This window comes from Tursiops truncatus, chromosome 19 (assembly GCF_011762595.2).
Source record: "Tursiops truncatus isolate mTurTru1 chromosome 19, mTurTru1.mat.Y, whole genome shotgun sequence".
Classification (NCBI taxonomy): domain Eukaryota; kingdom Metazoa; phylum Chordata; class Mammalia; order Artiodactyla; family Delphinidae; genus Tursiops; species Tursiops truncatus.
The window spans coordinates 12,566,985-12,587,512 of NC_047052.1; the positions used below are offsets into that span (position 1 = coordinate 12,566,985).

Sequence of the window (20,528 nt, forward strand, 5' to 3'; positions counted from 1 at the left end):
GAGAATTTAAACCCTATCACATCTAAGATGCGACCCATCACAAAGGCTGCACAAGCAGATGCTGAGTCAGGCAGATTCAAATTCTGGCTTTGTTGTTTCCGGTCTATAAGATGGGAAGTTTGGCACTGAATGAGCACTCAAGAAATGTCAAGTTCATGTTTACCTTCTCTCTTCCCTCCCAAATCAATGCAACTGAACCTATAAAGTATTGCATAGCCCAAGGATTTTCTTGAACATCTAAGCAAACACGATAAAGAAACTGAATCACATATGGCTCAGTTCATAGTGCTCAGGGGAATTAAACATAAGTATCCAGGTACACTGAATAAATCTTACTGATCCAAGTACCATACAGGTATTACTATCCTTTCAAGTGTTTATAATTTCAACATCTGAGAAAGAAAATTAGTGAAGTTGCTTCCATATTTGTAGACAGGTTGTCCAAAAATTTTTAAATGACAGAGCAGATAACTTAGCTGCCAGAGAACAGGCCAGTCTTGTCTAGAGACAGATCCTTAAAAGGAGAAGTGCAGAGATGAGCTCTGAGCCTAAAGCAGCTATGCAAGTCTTAATGATCCCAACTCAAAACTGAGAGCTGGCTAGTGAACACTTCAGTGCTGGGAAGTAACAAGTCCTTGAGTTTATGGCTTGAGAGAGAGGAAGGCTTTGGTTGAAACAGGACAAATAGTCTTCATATTCAGAAGGATGCTAACAGGTAGAGGAGCTTAGTTCTGCCAGGGTTTAGGAGACCAAAGATTCCCAATATGATCCCTGATTCTTATATAAGGTAGTAAGTTGAATCTTCTACTCTAACTGGCATCAAATTGATACTGGCAGCCTCCTACTATTTATAGCTCAGTCTTCACCTGTCTCTGTTATACTGAAATTTCCTCACCCTTATAGTCACCTGAACCACAGAACCAGAAAAATAAGACTATATGTGCTTTCAGGTCTCAACTTAATATGATTTGCTCAAATCTTATAATGTCTGCTCTATGAACTGTGAAATCTCAATTTTATTATTTAGGGACTACTCACTCACCCTCCTCTCAGGTACAGTAGTTGAACTTGAGGCAGCAGTGAAGGACTTAGAAATCTTCGGCTGAAGGCAAATAAATGGAAGAATACTGTTGCAAGGTTCTTAGCCTATCCATGAAGTAGTATAAGACTAACTGAAGATACACTATGGTAAATTAAAAATGTATAATGTAAAACCTATAGCAACCCCTAAAACAAAAATAAGCCAAAGAGGTAAAAAGCTAACAAGCTCATAGTGGAGATAAAATAGAATAAAAAATTCCCTTAGTCCAAATGAAGTCAAGCAAAGAGGATAAAAAGAAACAGAACAGAGACAGAAAACAAGCAAGACGGTCAACTTAAACCCAATCATACTGATAACTGCATTAAATGCAAACATTCCAGTTAAAAGGCAAAGACAGTCTGGATAAAAGCAACACAAAATCGTATGTTTTCTCTAAGAAACCCATTTTAAACAAGAAGATACAGATAGATTAAAAGTAAAAGGATAGAAAAAGATAACCATGTGAACACTAATCAAAAGAAAGGTGGAGTGGCTACAATTATTGCTGGAGATTTTAACACTCTGCCCTCTATCATTGATAAAACAAGTAGACAGAAAATCAGTATAGTTCCAGAAGACCTGAAAAACACCATCAACCAAATTGACCTAACTGACATTGATAGAAGATCTACTCAAGAACAGCAGAAAACACATTCTTTTCAAATGCATGTTGAATGTTCAGCAAACTAAAACATATTGAGTCACAAAACAGATCTCAAAAAAATTTAAGAGGATTCAAGTCATACAAAGTATGTTCTCTGATCACAACAGAATTAAACTAAAAACCAATACCAGAAAGTTATCTGGAAAATCCCTAAATATCTGGCAATTAAATATGATACTTCTAATAACCTATAAGTTATAGGGGGAAAAAATCACAAAAAATTAGAAAATATATTGAAATGAATGAAAATAAAAGCACAATATATCAAAATTTATAGAATTCACAATATTTTTAAACAGTTAAATAAAATTGTGGGTTTTTTTGTTTGTTTTCAGCAAAACATGCTCTTATTTTATTTTTATCTCAGCAAATGTTCTCATTTGGCACCTGACCGGCATCAAACCAAAGCCCTTAGGCCAACAGGCGTGGCCTGAGACCATCTGCAAACTTCCCATGTGTAGGTCTCAATGGCTATGCACGTCAGAGCACCTGTTCCACTCTCTGGTCCCTTAGGGTGGCCTAAAGCTCTCAGGTGCACTATGCCGGCCACGAGGTAGTGGAAAAGTCGTGACACTGCAATCTGCTGGGATAGGAAGACAAGCAGCGCGTTGAAAGCAAGTTCTTTTCTCAGGCGACAGATATCCAGATAGGGTCCCGATCATGCTTATTCAACATGCTCCGGTCTGCCTGGGCTGGAATGAAGAAAGAGCCATCCTCCCCAGCGCAACTGGGGAGGAGACACAAGCGGGCTTACACTTTTTAGAGCTCAAGCATCTAAGGAAGTCTTGTCTGGGCAGATGGGGCAGTAAGCTCTCACGTCAGCACTGCTGGCCAGGGGAGATCCGAGTCCAGCTTTGCAGCCTTTGCACAGTGGGTACTTTCCCAGGAGCCATGAAAATACCCAGGGCCCATCAGGACATTTTACTTATATGCAGTTTCCAACTGTCAGAGGAGTTCAGGACTGTCTGGCCTTCTCAGGATCTCAATTCAAGATTAGCTATTCAAAGCATGAAATAAGAGGGGATACATTTTAAGAATCAAGGCTGCTCTTTTTAGCCCTGCTGAGGGAACAATTTCAGAGATGACTGATAGAGAGAAAGCTGGGCACCCAGCAGGGCACAAGCTGGCTTTCAGACCCAGAATTCTCCTCTGGTGCAGCAGGACCTCAGCCTGGGGTCCCGCATTCTAGCTTATCTTCTGCGAGGCTAGTTGACCCGGCAGGCACGGATCATGAGCAGCTGCAGGAGAATGAAGACCGGAGACGTGATCAGGCCGAACCAGAGCTCCCGAGTCGGCTCCACCAGCTTCTGGCACAACAACATCTCGAAGATGAACTTCAGGCTAAGAACCGTGAGGAACCAGAAAAGGCGGAGCATGGCCAGCCGCTTCTCTCCATCCTGAAAGAGGCGCACGGAGATGATAGTGGTGATGTAGGTGCTGAGCCCGTCAGCGGCGAAGAAGGGCACGAACACGTTCCACCAGGAGAGGCCGGGAGCCAGTCCGTCCACACGCAGGGCCAGCAGCACGGAGAACACCAGCAGGGCCAACAGGTGCACGAAGATCTCGAAGGTAGCGAGGCCCAGCCACTGCACCAGGTCCCGGAGCGAGAAAAGCATCGCGCCGGTTGAGCGCGGCCTATGGTCCCACCCGTCAGGCTGCGCCGCCACTCCCCAGGGGCCTCGCTGGCGCCTGCCGCTGTCGCTGCCGCGGCCAGCGAGAGGCAGAAAGCGGCCCCGCCTGACCCGGCCCTCGGCCCCAGTATGCAGCCGATCCCCCGGCCCCCGCCCGGTACCCAGCACTGGCCGCCAGCCGACGACCACCTTGCTCGGATGCCATGCCCCGCCGGGCGCGGCCCAAGGGCCTAAAATAGTGTTTATAGGGAAATTCATGGCTTTACATGCTTATTTTAGAAAAGAAGAAAGGTCTAAAATCAGTGATTTAAACTTCAAGCTTTAGAAGCTAGGAAAAGAAGAGCAAATTAAACTGAAAGAAGGAAGAAATAAAAAGCAGAAATCAACAAAATAGAAGAGAGAAAAACAATAGATTCAATCAATGAAACCAAAAGCTGGTTCACTGAAACAATTAATAAAATTGATAAATCTCTAGGCAGACTAATCAGAAAAAAGAGAAGACACAAATTTCCAAAGTCAGGAATGAAAGACGGGTAAACATTCTTACAGCCGCTAAAAGTATAAAGAAATATGACAAACAACTTCTTGCTGATAAATTCAACAACTTAGATGAAATGGACAAATTACATGAAAAAGACAAAACTACTAAAGCTTATTTGATAAGAAACAAATAAACTGAATAGCCCTATACCTGTTAAAGAAATTAAATTTTTAGTTAAACTTTTCTAAAAAGAAAATTCCAGGCCCAGAAGACTTTACTGGTGAATTCTATCAAACATTTAAGAAAAAAAAAAATACTACACAACATCGTCCAGGAAATAGAAAAGAAACACTTCCCAAATCACTGTATGAGGCCAATATTACTGGTACCAAAACAAGACAAAAACATTACTTGAAAAGAAAATTACAAATACTCCTTATAAGCATAAAAGTAAAAATCCTTAGCAAAATTTTAACAAATTGAAATGAATAACATATAAAAAGAATAATATATCATGACCAATTGGATTCTTTTACTCTTAGAAAACAATGTTATCCACCATATTAACAGAATAAAGGAGAAAAATCTTATGATCATCACAACAGATGCAGAACAAGCATTTGACAAAACTCAACAGCCACTGAAAATAACAACTCTCAGCAAACCAGAAATAGAAGGAAACTTTATGAAACAGCTAGCATCATACTTAGTAATGGGAGACTGAATGCTTCCTCCTAAGGCTGGGAACGAGCCAAAGATGCCTGTCTCACTACTTCTATTCAACATTGTACTGTAGATCCTAGCCACTGCAATGAAGTAATAAAGCATACAGATTTAAAAAGAAGTAGTAAAGCTGTCTTGATTCGCAGATTATGTAGTTATGTGTGTAGAAAGTTCTATGGACTACACAAAAGCTACTAGAACCAGCAAGTTAACTTAGCAAGGCCATAAGATACAAAATCAACACACAAAAATCAATCATATTTATATGGCAATAAACTATAGGAAAATGAAGTTTTTTAAAAAAATATTTTCCTTATTTATTTATTTATGGCTGTGTTGGGTCTTCGTTGTTGCGCGTGGGCTTTCTCTCGTTGCAACGGGAGAGGGCTGCTCTTCGTTGCAGTGCGCGGGCTTCTCTTGCGGTGGCTTCTCTTGTTGTGCAGCACGGGCTCCAGGCACGTGGGCTTCAGTAGTTGTGGCATGTGGGCTCAGTAGTTGTGGCTCACAGGCTCTAGAGCACAGGCTCAGCAGTTATGGCGCACAGGCTTACTTGCTCTGCAGCATGTGGGATCTTCCTGGACCAGGACTCAAACCCGTGTCCCCTGCACTGGCCAGCGGATTCTTAACCACTGCACCACCAGGAAAGTCCCGGAAAATGAAGTTTTTAAAAGTACCCTCAACAGATATGACACCAAAAGCACAGGTAACAAAAATAAAAACAGATAAGTTAGACACATCAAGATTTAAAACCTCTGTGCATCAAAGGTGAAATAGCAACCTACGGAATGGGAGAAAATATTTGCAAATCATATATCTAATAAGGGGTTAATATCCAGAATATATAAAGAACTTCTACAACTCAACAAAAAACAAATAGCCCAATTTAAAAATAGACAGAAGACTTGAACAGAATTTCTCCAGAGAAGATATATGGATAGTCAACAAGCACATGAAAAGATGCTTAACATCACTAATGATTAGGGAAATACAAATTAAAACCACAATGACCTATCACCCTACACCTGTTAGGAAGTCTATTATCCAAAAGACAAGACATAACAAATGCTAGTAAGGATGTGGATTAAAGAGAAGCCTCGTACATTGTCGGAGGCAATGTAAACTGGTGCAGCCACTGTGGAAAACAGTATGGCAGTTTCTCAAAAAATTAAAAATAAAATTACCATATGGTCCAGGAATACCACTTCCTTGTATACATACAAAAGAACTGAAAACAAGGTCTCAAAGAGATATTTGTATATCCGTGTTCACAGCAGCATTATTCACAATAGTCAAAATATGGGAGCAACGCAAGTGTCCATCGATGAATGAATGGTTAAACAAAATGTGATATGTGTGCAACAGAATATTAATCAGCCTTAAAATGGAAAGAAACTCTGGCACTTGCTATAAATGGACAAACTCTGAGAATATCAAGCTAAGTGAAATAAGCCAGGTTACGGAAAGACAAACACCATATGATGTAGCAAAGACAAACACTTACATGAGGTAGCAAGAGTAGTCAAACATATAGAAACAGAAGTACAATGGTGGTTTCCAAGGGCTGGGGGAGGGAGAAATGGGGAGTTGTTGTTTAATGGGCACAGAGTTTCTGTTTTTCAAGATGAAAAAGTTCTGGAAATTGGTCACACAACAATATGAATATACTTATCACTACTGAACTGAACCATTAAAAGTAGTTAAGATGGTAAATTTTGTTATGTTCACCACAATTAATTTTTAAAAATAATTTTAATGTGAAATTCTTAGAGATAAATGTTTAAAAATGTGTGCAAGACCTTTATTCTAAAACTGTAAAAGATTGCTGAGAGAGATTAAAGATCACTTAAATAAATGTAGAGAAAATCACTTTCATGGATTGGAGGTTGCAATATTAAAATTCATTCATAAATTTCACTCAATCCCAATCAAAATTCCTGTAGGCTTTTTTCCTAGAAACATATAAGCTGATTCTGAAATGTATATGGAAATTCAAAGGATTGAGACTACTCTAAACAATAATTTCAAAGAATAAGGTAGAGGATTTACAATATCAATATTTGATTTCAAGACTTACTGTAACACCACAATAATCAAAAGAGTGTGGAATTGGCATAAGGACAGACATATAGAGCAGAACAGAATAGAGTCCAGAAGTAGGCCCACAGATATATGGTGAATAGTTTCTCTTCTTTTCCTTATTCCTTTCTTTCTTATTTCGGTAACACTTGTTTATAACATATATAAGTTTCATGTGTACAACTTTATATTTCTACATCTGTATACACTATAGCATGCTCACCACCAAAAATTTAGTTGCCCTCTGTCACCATATAGTTGATCACTTTTACCAATTTTGCCCTTCCCCTCTCCTCTGCCTCTTCTTCTCTGGAAACCACTAATCTGTTCTCTGTATCTACGTGCTGGTCTTCCTTTGGTTTGTTCTTTTTTTTTTTTTTTTTTTTTTTAAATTTATTTTTTTGCAGTACGCGGGCCTCTCACTGTTGTGGTCTCTCCCGCTGCGAAGCACAGGCTCCGGACGCGCAAGCTCACGGGCCCAGCCGCTCCGTGGCACGTGGGATCTTCCCGTACCGGGGCACGAACCCGTGTCCCCTGCATCAGCAGGTGGACTCTCAACCACTGCACCACCAGGGAAGCCCCTGGTTTGTTCATTTTGTTTGTTTATTCTTCATATTCTACATATGAGTGAAATCATACAGTATTTGTCTTTCTCTGACTTATTTCACTTAGCATAATACTCTCAAGGTCCATCTATATTGTAGCAAATGGCAAGATTTCATCTTGTTTTATGGTTGAGTAGTATTCCATTGTATATATACCACATCTTCTTTACCTGTAAAAAGAGTTTTTACAAAGGTTCCATGATAATTCAATAGGGGAAAGCATAGTATTTTCAACATTTGGTGCTGAAACAACTAGGGGGAAAAATGAACTATGAAAGCAAAGACAAGGCTTGTACATCAAAAACTACAAAACTGCTGAAAGAAATCAAGGAAGGTCTAAAAAACTGGAAAGACATCCCATGTTCACACACTAGAAGACTTTAATGTTGTTAAGATGTCAATACTCCCCAAATTGATCTAGAGATTCAATGCAATCCCTATCAAAATCCCAAGTGCCTTTTTCACAGAAATGGATAAACTGATCCTAAAATTCAAAGGAAATTGAAAGCAACCTCAAAAAGCCAAAACAATCTTGAAAAAGAAGAACAAAGTTGAAGGACTCATACTTCCTGACTTCAAAATTAACGACAAAGCTATAGTAATCATAACAGTATTGGCATAAGGATAAACACATAGACCAAAGGAATAGAATTGAGAGTATAGAAGTAAACCCAAATATCTATGGTTGATTGACAAGGGTGCCAAGACCATTCAACTGAGAAAGAACAGTGTTTCCAATAAATGATGCTGGAACAACTGGATATCCCCATGCAAAAAAATGAAGATGGACCCCTACCGCACACTACAGACAAAAATTAACTCAAAAGGGATCAAACACCTAAAACTATAAAACTCTTGGAAGTAAACCCAGGTGAATCTCTCTGACCTTAAATTAGACAACAATTTCTTAAAAGTACAAGAACCAAATGAAAAAAACAAATTAAGCTTCACCAAAATTTAAAACTTTTGTGCCTCAAAGGACACTATCAAGAAAATGAAAAGCCAACAGAATGGGTAACTTTTGGCAAATCATGTATCTGATAAGGGACTAGGATCCAAAATATATACAGAAAGCTTACAATTCAACAACAAAAAACAAACAATCGAAATAAAAAATTGTCCAAGGACTTGAATAGACATTTCTCCAAAGAAGATATACAAAGGGGCAACAAATGAGAAAGCATGCCTGACATCCTTAGGGAAATGCAAATCAAAACCACAATGAGATACCACTTCACAACCACAAGGATGGCTATTATCAAAGAAACAGATAATAACAAGTACTGGAAAGGATGCAGAGAAATCAGAATCCTCATGCACTGTGGGTAGGAATATAATATGGTGGAGTTTCTTTGGAAAATAATCTGGAGTTTCTCAGAAAAGACCAAACATAGTAACCATATGACCCAGCAATTTCAATCCAAGGTATATGCACAGGTGAAATGAAAACATATGTCCACACAAAAACTTGTACTTGAATGTCCTTAGCAACATTGTTTTTAATGCCCCCAAAGTGGAAACAATGCAAATGTAAATCGACAGATGAATGGATAGACAAAATCCATTGGAATATACAATGGAATATCATTCAGCCACAAAAAGGAATGAAGTACTGATATATGCTACAATATGAATGAACCTTGAAAACATTATGCTAAGTGAAAGAAATCAGACACAAAAAAACCACATATTGGGCTTCCCTGGTGGCGCAGTGGTTGACAGTCCGCTTGCCGATGCAAGGGACACGGGTTCGTGCCCCGGTCCGGGAAGATCCCACATGCCACGGAGCGGCTGGACCCGTGAGCCATGGCCGCTGAGCCTGCGCGTCCGGAGCCTGTGCTCCGCAACGGGAGAGGCCACAACAGTGAGAGGCCCGCGTATCGCAAAAAAAAACCCAAAAAACAAGAAAACCACATATTACATGGTTCCATTTTTATAAAATGTCCAGGATAGGCAAATATATACAGGTAGAAAGTAGATTAGTAGTTGTCTAGGCCTGGCGTAAGATTGAGAGAAACAGAGTTACTGCTAATGGTTATGGGGTTTCTTTCTGGGGTAATGAAAATGTTCTAAAATTTACTGTGGTGATAACTGCACAACTCTCTTAATACACTAAAAACCACTGAATTGTACATTTTAAATGGGTGATTCGTATGGCATGTGAATTACATCTCAATATAGCAGTTAAATAAAAAAAAAGTCAAGGGAGAAATCGGAGCTGGAGAGATGAATTTTGGAGTTATCAGCATATGTACAGTACTTATAACATTAGCCTCAAAAACTTCTCCAGGGTTGCGCTATACAAAAGAATGAGAAGTGGTCCAAGGACTAAGCCTCTATGTCCTTCAGCATTAGAGGTAGAATGATAAGGAGGAATCAGCAAAGGAGATAACATCAGTGAGAGAGGCAGGAAGAAAACCAGGTAAGCGTGGTATCCTGGAAGCAAGTGAACAAAGTGTTTCAAGGAGACCAACTTGTCAAATGATTCTGGCTTCCCCAAACTGAGAACTGAGAAGGGACTACTGATTTAGCAACATGAAGGTTCTCGGTGACCTCGAGAAGAGCAGTTCTGATAGAAAAGTGAGGGCAAATACATGATTACAGTGGGATCAAGGAGATTGGAAGGAGAAAAATCAGAGAATCAAGAAAAGAGAATTCTTAAGGAGTCTGCTCAAGAAGGAAGTAGAGAAACGGGTTAGTATCTGGAGGAAAAGTATAATCAAGAGAATCTATGGTTGCTGTTTTCAAGATGAAAGAAACACCAACAGTTTTATGCTGATAGGAATGTGCCACTAGAGAAGTAACTTTTAAGAGAGAGGGGAGGAAGGCTGGAGCAACACTCTTGACTCAGCAAAGAGGAACGAAACCTAGTGCGCAAGTGGAGGCCTTGGGCTTTGCTGGGAGCATGGACAGCAAAGACCTACTAAATACAGGAAAGGGGAAATAGCACAGATGCAATTAGGTGCATAGATACGGCGGTGAGCGCCAATAATGTTTTCTCGATTAAACAGGAAGTAAGGTCATCAGCAAAGGCTGAGAAGGGACTTTTGAGAAGAGAGGAGAAGGTCTGGAACAATCCTCTAGGAGGGCAGGAGAATGAATAAACTGTAGAAATACAGCAGTATTCCCAGGCAGCACTAAGGGTCTCCTTGAGGTTAGTGATCGTGAATCAACAGTGAGGCCAGGGAATTCCCTAGCGGTCCAGTGGTTGGGACTCCCCGCTCTCACTGCTGAGGGCCCAGGTTCGATCATGAGTTGCGGACTAGGATCCCACAAACTGTGCGGCACAGCCAAAAAAAAAAAAAACAACCAGCGAGGCCAGAGAACATGTTCAGAGTTCCCTCCAGCCAAGGAGAACACCCACAGAGCACGCAGAGATTTGGATTCGACCAGAGTTGTGGTTTGGCCAAGCAAGTGTGACAAAGCAAAAGAGGGCAAGGGGACTGATAGTGTACTAGAAGAGGCAGTGATTATAATGACTGACTTGGAACTTAACATTATTTAAGGAGAAGAGTAAGGGCATGAGGGGGTGAGGGATGGAGAAGGAAATAGGATCAATGGACTATAGGACCTGTTGAGAGGACTGATGTTATGACAAAAAGCAGAAAAATGCAGTCACGGGTGGCAATTCTCACAGTTGACATGGTAAAGAAATGTGTTTTATTTCTCCATCATTTTATGAAAACACAAAGAATGCTATAGGCATTGGTAGTACTTGGTAGGAAGCACACAGGGTGGAAAAAGCCTCCCATAATTTAATTTCTGATGGCCAAACTGATTGCAATCTAATAACAATATGAGATACCATTTATTAGAGTCATATCACTTTCTACCTAATTAGGCTTGTTCCCTAACTGCTGGGGCTCAGTTTTCTCATCTGTTAAATGGGGATGATAACCATAACCACTTCCACAGGTTGAGGATTGAAAGAGTTAATATATGAGAAGTTTTTACAACTCTGCCCGGCACTTAGTAAGCAATAAATAAATGTCTGCTATTGCTAATACTGCTATAACATACTACTGTTTAAGATTGTGCATGTTTCTTATTTTTAAAAGCTGCAATAACCAACAAAAACAGACTGTTATAAAAGCAACAGTCTCAGTAGGGAAGAGTTCAAAGACTCAAGTATTAAGCCCGGCTCAGGCTCAAGTCATTACAGAATTCTTCCAAGTACTTTTCCCACTCTGCTCCAAGTTTCTCCACTTTCTGGGGACATGGGAGAAATAACACGTGCCATACAAAAGGGCTGTGAGCTCACAGGAACTCTACAAACATTAACTTTGCTGTTGGATAATGGGTTCAACTTCATCCAAAACTCAATTTCTAGGTTCTGTGCCAGCTCCTTTACTTCCTACCCACATGGGTGGCCTTGATAGTCACATGGAATAGCAACATCTTAAAACAAAACAAAACAAAACACACACACACACGAAAAAACCACCTTAGGAAAGGGTGCTTTTTCTTATTTAGGAACATTTCACATGTCCATTTAGAAACACACCAGACTTCTTTTACAGTTCAAATGAGATGCCTGCTTGGTTACTGGTCATTTTCTTACTCCATAGGTCACTGGAGGAGGGAGGAGAGTCAGACATTCGCCTGCCGGTCACCTGACAGAGACTCCTCTGTGGGATGTAATCCCAGACATTGTCCGGGTCCCCGTGGATTGTTACAGGTCCCACCAGCATGCTGCCTGTTTGAAGCACCCCGAGGAAGCAAAAGCACCCATTGAGTGCAGAGCCCTAAGATTAGCTGCCTTGTACAGGCCTGGCTTGAAATGTCTCCACCCCTGCCTCCCACCTGTTGTTTTCTTTTAGGGCGGCTCAGATTGTGGATCCAAGGTAAAATTTTCTTATGCTCTAAGTCTAGCTATTGGCAGAAGCAATCATCCCATCAGAAGTAAAAATGGGAAGAAGCAGTGAACTCCGGAACGAGTTGGACATACTCAGATCGTCTCAGGATTGAGGCTGAAGGAGAGAAGAACAGGGGCCCTATGAATCCTATTGCCTGGTGTTATATATTTACCAAATATTCTCTGCATTTGGGGCTGAGCTCTGGGCTCTTTCTATTCTATAATTTAATTGCTCTACTGAGAACAAACTAAATTAACAGGAGGGGATATGTGATCTTTCCCTGCGGCATTCTTATAACAACTTACAGAGAAGTGTGACCAAATGAAAGATATGGTCTCTCTACCAAAGAGGTAAAAGGGTGAAAGCATTTTGGGGGCAAACTTCTTGGGCATCAACCTATTACATCATGAGTTCACCCAAACAGGCACAATGGCTGGGAGGTGGGCGGGGGGGATTTGCTCTGAATAGGTCCCTCCTCGCAGGTACACATTTCTGGAGATAACAACAGAAACAAAAACAAAATAAAATCTACACATGCACATGGAATGACATGGAACAATGAAGAAAACATTAAATAAAAGACAGAGGTTGGGCTTCCCTGGTGGCGCAGTGGTTGAGAGTCCGCCTGCCGATGCAGGGGACACGGGTTCGTGCCCCAGTCCGGGAAGATCCCACATGCCGCGGAGCAGCTTGGCCCGTGAGCCATGGCCGCTGAGCCTGCACGTCTGGAGCCTGTGCTCCGCAACGGGAGAGGCCACAACAGTGAGAGGCCCGCATACCGCAAAACAAAACAAAAAACAAAAAACAAACAAAAAAAAAGACAGAGGTTGCAAAACAAGATAAGCAGAATGTGATTTCTACTGTTTTAAACATATCTACTAGTCCACGGGGGCAAAAATCTGGAGAAATACATACCAAAGGAATTATGGGGAACTTTCGCTTTCTATCAATACATCAATGTTTGAAATCTTTACAATGAATATTCTGATTATTTCTGTGATCAGGAAAAAAAACCCAGGAAGAATCCATGCTTCCAGATTTGCTTGAAAAACAAAAAACTGCTAACCTGGAAACCACAAAGGTCTGTTAACTTCTCTATTTCTGCAGAGCATCTATTAGTTCGTCCTTTCCAACTTTTCACCTGCTATAGGACATTTTTCTCTTTTACAGTTTCTTCTTTTTTCTTCTACAAATGCTGCCTCTGAATTCTTTCTAAATCCTTCCCAGTTGTCTTACAAGCCATCTTTTTCTTTTGGATTAATTTTCTTCCAGAAAGTCAACTCCAAGCTACCCTACAAATTCCACCAGGATGAACTAATAAGTAATGGATACTTTCTCATAAAAATTACCTTTATCTTCACCTCTAGAATTAACTTCCTTTTCCATGTGTATCTTCAATGAACAACTTTTATTTGGGTACCTACTCTATACCATGAGCCATGAATACTCCAGATAGAATTAGAAAAAAAAAAAAACTTCCTCAACTACCATATTTGGTTCATAATGGTACTCTGCAATCAACGAGAACAATGTCCCTTCTCAGAATAGCAAACTCCAAACCTCAAATCCCTAACAAAGAACAGTAAATAGGTTTAGTCTCGCATGCCAACTTCAGCTAGTTAGTCTGACTTGGGGACCCAAGTACTGTGTTGAGAAGGATTCTGAGTCCATGTAGAGCTCCATAATAAAGAGTGAAGTACGTTTTTTTAGCAGTTCTTTGTCATAGGCAAAGAACAAGGTTGGGGTCACTGGCTCTTCCTTCTCTTCACAACCTGTTGGGGCCAGGCTGGTATGACCCACATTGTTCTTATTTTTGGTCTATCTTGAGTTCAGTCGCTGTGAAATGTTGCTAAATTTGAAGAAGGTGTGGGTGTGTATATGTTGGGGGAGGGGGGGTTGGAGGAAAAAGGTACCTCTTTTCTTCTCTTGAGAATCTTTAACTGTTCTACTGCAACTCAGGAGAATGAGATGGCAATTTAAGGGGGTGGAGAAAGATGATTTCACTACAGGGAATTTCCAACCTGAGTCAAATTTCAAGTAATAAGACCTTGGGCTGGTTATCTCCAGTCACTAATGAACCCATCGTCCCTATTCTCAGTTTAATCACAATTGCATAAAATCAATAGACCCATGCAGTAATTTTTCTCCATGTTCCCCAAAGTTTATTCAACATCAGGTTCATTCACCTCTCTACTTACCCTCTTCCCGTGGTATCAAACTACAGGTAAGACAAGTAGGCTTGGGTTTACCATTTCATCCCGCAAATCATTCTCAGAATGCAATACCCTCTCTGAATTCTTCCCACATATAGACAGTACAGAATGGTGATAACTCTAAAGAAAGCCTTCTAGTTTCTGGTTATCAATAGGTTCACTTGATCTATTTTCTGAAACTACACACTTACCAATTCTCTGTCTACTGTGAGAATACTATGGAAGACTTCAGAACAGCACAGTCCGATAGAACTTTCTGCAATGATGGAAATGTTCTATATCTGTGCTGTCCAATTACAGTAGTCACTAGCAATTTGTGGCTACTGAGCACTTGAAATATGGCTAGTGTGACTCAAAGGAAGTTTTACATTTTAATTAATTGTAATTTAAATAGCCATAGGTGGCCAGTGGCTACTATACTGCATAGTGCTACTATACAGGACAGAAGAAAGAGAATAAATCCAGGCTCCCTGGAGAATGGAAAGCTCTAAAAGTTTATCCTGGAACTTCCCTCTGCATATCCTGAGTACAGAGGAAGAGTTAAGTCTTCTGTTGCCATAGAAACAGATCCTTGCCACAGCTGTGAGCCCCCAAGAGGTACAGTGCTCAAAGATTTCCCTATATGACTCAGGAGCTGCTCTTCCTCTGGGAGTAGAGAACAACATGATGATGGGCTTACAGCTTCCTGCTTCCCTGTTCATAGTGCTTCTTTGCTCCACAGTGTAATGCCAGTGATAGGGCTTTACGGGATTTCTGAGCAGAAAGAGAACAGAAAGCAGCTAGCCAACCGCACTTACTTTCCCAAAGAGAAAAACAAACCATGAAGGTAAGGTGACTTACTCATTTAAAATTTTTTTTACACAATTGAAGGTAAAAAGTAAACAACCCACAAGGAATTTAAAATGTAGTTCAATGAAACATAAAACTCAATGAACAGGTTAAAAAACAGGTGAAGAAAGAATTACTGTACTGAAAGGTACAGATAGGAAATTACCAAGAGTGCAGCATACAGAAATAAAGAGTTAGAAAATATGGAACTGTTTAAGAAACGTGAAGGATAGAAGAAAAAGGTCCAATACATGACTTCCAAGATTCCCAAAAGGAAAGATGTGAGAGAATAAAACAAAGGCAAAATTTGCAGGGATACATGGTTGAGAATTTCTCAGATTCTTTGAAAGACATGAACTCTCAGATTCAGGGACAAATAGCAAGCAAGAAAAATAAAAATAAATCAAACCCTGAACACACAACACAACAGTAAATTTGCAGAATACCATGAACAAAGCAAAGATTATAGGGACTTCCCTGGTGGTCCAGCAGTTAAGACTCCACACTCCCAATGCAGGTGGCCGCGTTAGATCCCTGGTCAGGGAACTAGATTCTTCATGCCACAACGAAGAGCCTGCATGTCACAACTAAAGATTCTGCATGCCTCAACTAAAGATCCCACATGCCACAACTAAAGATCCCACATGCCGCAACAAAGATCCCACACTCAGCAATGAAGATCCCACATGCCGCAACTAAGACCTGGCGCAGCCAAATAATAAATAAATAAATTTTTAAAAAAAGAAGAAGAAAAGATTATAAAGCAGCTAACAGAAAAAAACAAATTAACTGTAAGATCTGAGAATCAGACTTCTTAATTACAATATCAGATGCCAAAAGATAATGAAATAGAATAACTTTGTCCAACTGCTGAGAAAAAAATAACTGCCAACCCAGATTTTTATACCCAGCTAAATTACCATTCAATAGTTACAGCAAATAAAAACACTTTTTTAATTTGCAAGCAAAAAAAAGTGTTTATGCTTAATAAATTCTCACTGAAAAAAAACTTAACACCTACCTCTGGAAGAAGGAAATTTAACTCAGAAGGATGAAGTATGATGAAAGAAGGAACAGTAGGCAAAGAATTTGCTAAGCAGGTGGGTGACTCCAAACAAGCAGACTTTATCAAATAAGAACAGCAACAACTAATTCTAGAGTACAAAAATGAAGTGGAATTAGAATACTGAATTTTGGACTTCCCTGGTGGTGCAGTGGTTAAGAATCCACCTGCCACTGCAGGGGACACGGGTTTGAACCCTGGTCCAGGAAGATCCCACATGCCACGGAGCAACTAAGCACATGTGCCACAACTACTGAGCTTGTGCTCCAGAGCCCGTGAGCCACAACTACTGAGCCCATGAGCCACAACTACTGAGCCTGCATGCCCTAGAGCCTGCGCACCGCAATTAATGAGCCCATGCGCTACAACTATTGAAGTCTGCACGCTCTAGGTCCCACATGCTGCAACTACTGAGCCCGCATGCTGCAACTACTGAAGTCCATGCACCTAGAGCCCACAACAAGAGAAGCCACTGCAATGAGAAGCCCACGCACTGCAAGGAAGAGTAGCCCCCGCTCACCACAACTAGAGAAAGCCCGCACACAGCAGTGAAGACCCAAAGCAGACAAAAAAAAAGAATACTGAATCTCAACAGTGTGTAAGACAAACTGTGGGTTCTTTTTTATTTGGGAAGAGAGTAGAGATACTGATTTAACATGAGATTTTTTTTTCAAGTATGCAAGCCAAAAATTTAAGAGTAGCCTCTAAAAGAATTGAAAGCTTCCAGATGGTGATAAAGAAAACCCAAGTTATCTAACAGAAGGCAGGAAAGGAGAAAAATGCAAACAAAACATATGGTACATAACACAAAACAACATATTAAATAACAATATATTTAATAAGATATTAAATAATATATTTTATACTAATTAGATATTAAGTTAACATATAGTGGTATTCAGAATACTTTTTAAATGGATTTGGGACTTCTCTGGTGGTCCAGTGGGTAAGACTCCACTCTCCCAATGCAGGGGGCCCGGGTTCGATCCCTGGTTGGGGACTAGATCCCACATGCCGCGGCTAAGAGTTTGCATATCACAACTAAGAGCCCGCGTGCCACGACTAAAGATCCCACATGCCGCAACTAAGACCCAGCACAGCCTAAATAAATAAATATATTTTTTTTAAAATGGATTACACTTGCAAATTAAAAGTCTCAGATTAGGTTGAGGGGGGCTTCCCTGGTGGCGCAGTGGTTGAGAGTCCACCTGCCGATTCAGGGGACATGGGTTCGTGTCCCGGTCCGGGAAGATCCCACATGCCGCGGAGCAGATAGGCTCGTGAGCCATGGCCGCTCAGCCTGCGCGTCGGAGCCTGTGCTCCACAACGGGAGAGGCCACAACAGTGAGAGGCCCGCGTACCGCACCAAAAAAAAAAAAAAAGTCTCAGATTAGGTTGAAAAAAACCCCAACTATCTGTCATTTACAGGAGACACATCTAAGACATTGGGAAACAGGGACTGAAAATAAAAGGACAGGAAAAGATACCAGCAAATAGTTACAAAAAGAAAGCTGGCATTAATACGAAAGAAAATAGACCAAAGAAAAAAGTATTACTAGAGATAAAGATGTTCTCTACAAAAGCAATTCTCCAGAAGGACATAAACAATTCTAAACAACCATATACTTGAGAAAAGTTCAAATTACACACAGCAAAATTTGACAAAATTATAAAGTGAAGTTGGTGAAGCCATGGTCAGAGAGAGTTTAACATAGTTCTCTCAGGAACTGGTAAATCAAGAACACCAAAATTTAGTAAGATAAGGAAGATTTGAACAACACAACTGATAAGCTTGATCTAAGGATATCAGAATCAAATTTCACCCAACAATCAGAACACAATCTTCTCAAGCATGAATGAAATATTTATGGAAACTGACTATGCAGTGTGCCACAAATCAAGCATCAATAAAAACCAGTCAGGATTATAGAGACTGCTCTGTGACTATAATGCAATCATGTTAGAGGCCAACTTAAAATTTTTTGGAAATTTTAAAATATACATAACTCACGAATCAAAGAAATACTAAAAAGTAGAAAATACCTAGAAATGAATGATAAAGGAAACACTACAGATCAAAAATCATGGGACCCAGGGACTTCCCTAGTGGTCCAGTGGTTAAGAATCCGTCCTGCAATGCAAGGGACACCAGTTCGATCCCTGGCCAGGGAACTAAGATCCAATATGCCGCGGGGCAACTAAGCCCACGTGCCACAACTAAAGAGGAGCCCATGTGCCACAACAAAGAGCCTGCACACCGCAATGAAAGATCCTGTATGCCGCGACTAATTCCCAATGCAGCCAAAAAATAAATATTTTAAAATATCATGGGACCCAGTTAAAGAAGTGCTCAAAGGAAAAATCTAGAGCCTTAAATGACTATATTAGAAAAGGAGATTAAAAAGTAAATGAGCATAGGGTACACTTAAGAAGTTAGAAAAGCATAAACAGTAAGCCCAATGAAAGTAGAAGGAAAGATAAAATACAGTTAAGAGTATAAAGCAATGAAATGTGGCAGGCAGAGGGGAGGCAATGGACAAAACCAAAAAATGCTCCTTTGAAAATAAAATAATAAAAAATAGGTCTGGCAAGACTTATCAAGAATAAAAAGAAAACATACAAATAATATTAGGAATGAAAAGGGGGACATAATATAGAGATAGACACAGAGGCTGTCTTGAAATATATGACACAAGAATAGAAAACCTGAACAGGCCAGTAACACTGAAGAACTTGAGTCATTAGATAAAAGCCTACTCAACAAAAAAAGTGCTAGGTCCAGATAGTTTTACAGGAGAATTCTACATGTAAGGTCCACCAAGCATTCAAAATACAGGTATTTCCTTTGCCTTTATCTGTTTCTTCCAGATCCACTTTCCTCTCTGTTAGCCTTCTCTCCAGAAGAATAACAAGTCTGGACACGGTTTCCTTGCCTCCCAAACTTCTGCTGCATTTGGCCAATGGGAATCAAGAAACCTGAGGACAAGATGATAGAGAGACTGGGGGTACTTATTACCTGGTGCTCTCTGCGCTTTGCCATGGTATGGCAGTGGTTCCTTTCTCCTATGTAAGTCCACAGTTCTGCGGGACACCTCTCCCAGGGTTACAGTTCTCATCATGTTTGGTAATGGCTCCCTCCCCATGCACTTCAGATCTAGGTGTTATAAGAACTTCCCACTGTGGCCAGTCTCCAGATGCTTCACCATCCACTGTTAGTTCCTTTAATCCTGGCCACACCTTTGTAAACTGTCTGTTCAATTAAATTTGAGTGTGCCATCTGTTTGCAGCCAGAACTCTACTACACCTTTATACAAACTCTTTGAGAAAAAAATGAACATACACTCCTAACTGCCTTATAAAAGGTTACATTAATCTTAATAACAAGAAAAAGATAGTATAAAAATTATGAGTGAAATTTTATAACATATGCAGAAATCCCAAGTAGAATATTAACATATTAAATCTAGCAATGTATAAAAATAGAACACATCACAACCAAGTAGGGTTTATTTAAAGAATATAACGATAGTTTAACACTACAAAATCTATTGATACAATTCACCTCAGTAATGAATTAAAGGAGAAGGATGATGTGAATAAATGTAAGGGAAATTTTGATAAAATAACCATTTGTGATATTTAATTTAACAAATTAAGAATAGAAGGAAATAAAGGCTAGCCATCGAAAACATACACAATGCTTCCAATGCAAGAAGCACTTCCTTTAATAGGAGGAAAACAAGGATGCCTATGGTTATAGAGTCAAATAAACTTTTTCCAGAGGAAATTGCCAGCAATCCTAAGGTAAGGAAGAGGAGTGACACACAAGAGAATTAGAAAAGGAGAAACAAAACAGTTATTATTTACCAACGTGATTCTCTTGGATTTTCTCTGTAGATGCTTTCCATTAAAACTATTAGACCTATAAGAGTTCAACAAGTCTGCTAAATATACCAGAAACCTGAAATAATTATAAAAAATTTTAAAAATACTATTTACGGCATAAACCAAAAAACTATAAGGTACCCAGGGGTAAATCTAACAAAAAAGATTCAAGATCTTTAGATAATTACTAAGCTTTACCCAGAGACATCAAATAATAATAAGAGGTTGCTTTCACTGATCACTTACTATCTGCTGGGCAATGTTTTGAGTGATGTGGATATGCCTATAAGCTCATTTAATTGATACAATAGTACTGTATGATAGATATAACTATTATAAGCCTCACTTAACCTTAACCGCTACCCCACGCTGCCTCTCCTAAGAAGCGGTTTCACGTGTGCGTGAGTGGTATACTGGTGAGC

General features: G+C 40.0%; 2 protein-coding genes across 7 annotated transcripts in view; both read right to left on the reverse strand.

Annotated features, from left to right (window-relative positions):
- ZNRF1 (zinc and ring finger 1) overlaps positions 1 to 20,528 on the reverse strand; it is a 99,864-nt gene that overhangs the window by 65,220 nt on the left and 14,116 nt on the right. The window lies entirely within an intron of this gene.
- On the reverse strand, positions 1,873 to 19,618 carry LOC101315652 (transmembrane protein 203-like). Its single transcript, XM_073796798.1, has one exon. It carries the CDS (start codon positions 3,632 to 3,634, stop codon positions 2,951 to 2,953), a length of 684 nt encoding a protein of 227 aa, XP_073652899.1. The 5' UTR covers positions 3,635 to 19,618; the 3' UTR covers positions 1,873 to 2,950.

Bases quoted from the DNA above. Each gene is read 5' to 3' on its own strand.
- LOC101315652 (XM_073796798.1), bottom strand. From the start codon at position 3,634: ATGAATTTCCCTATAAACACTATTTTAGGCCCTTGGGCCGCGCCCGGC.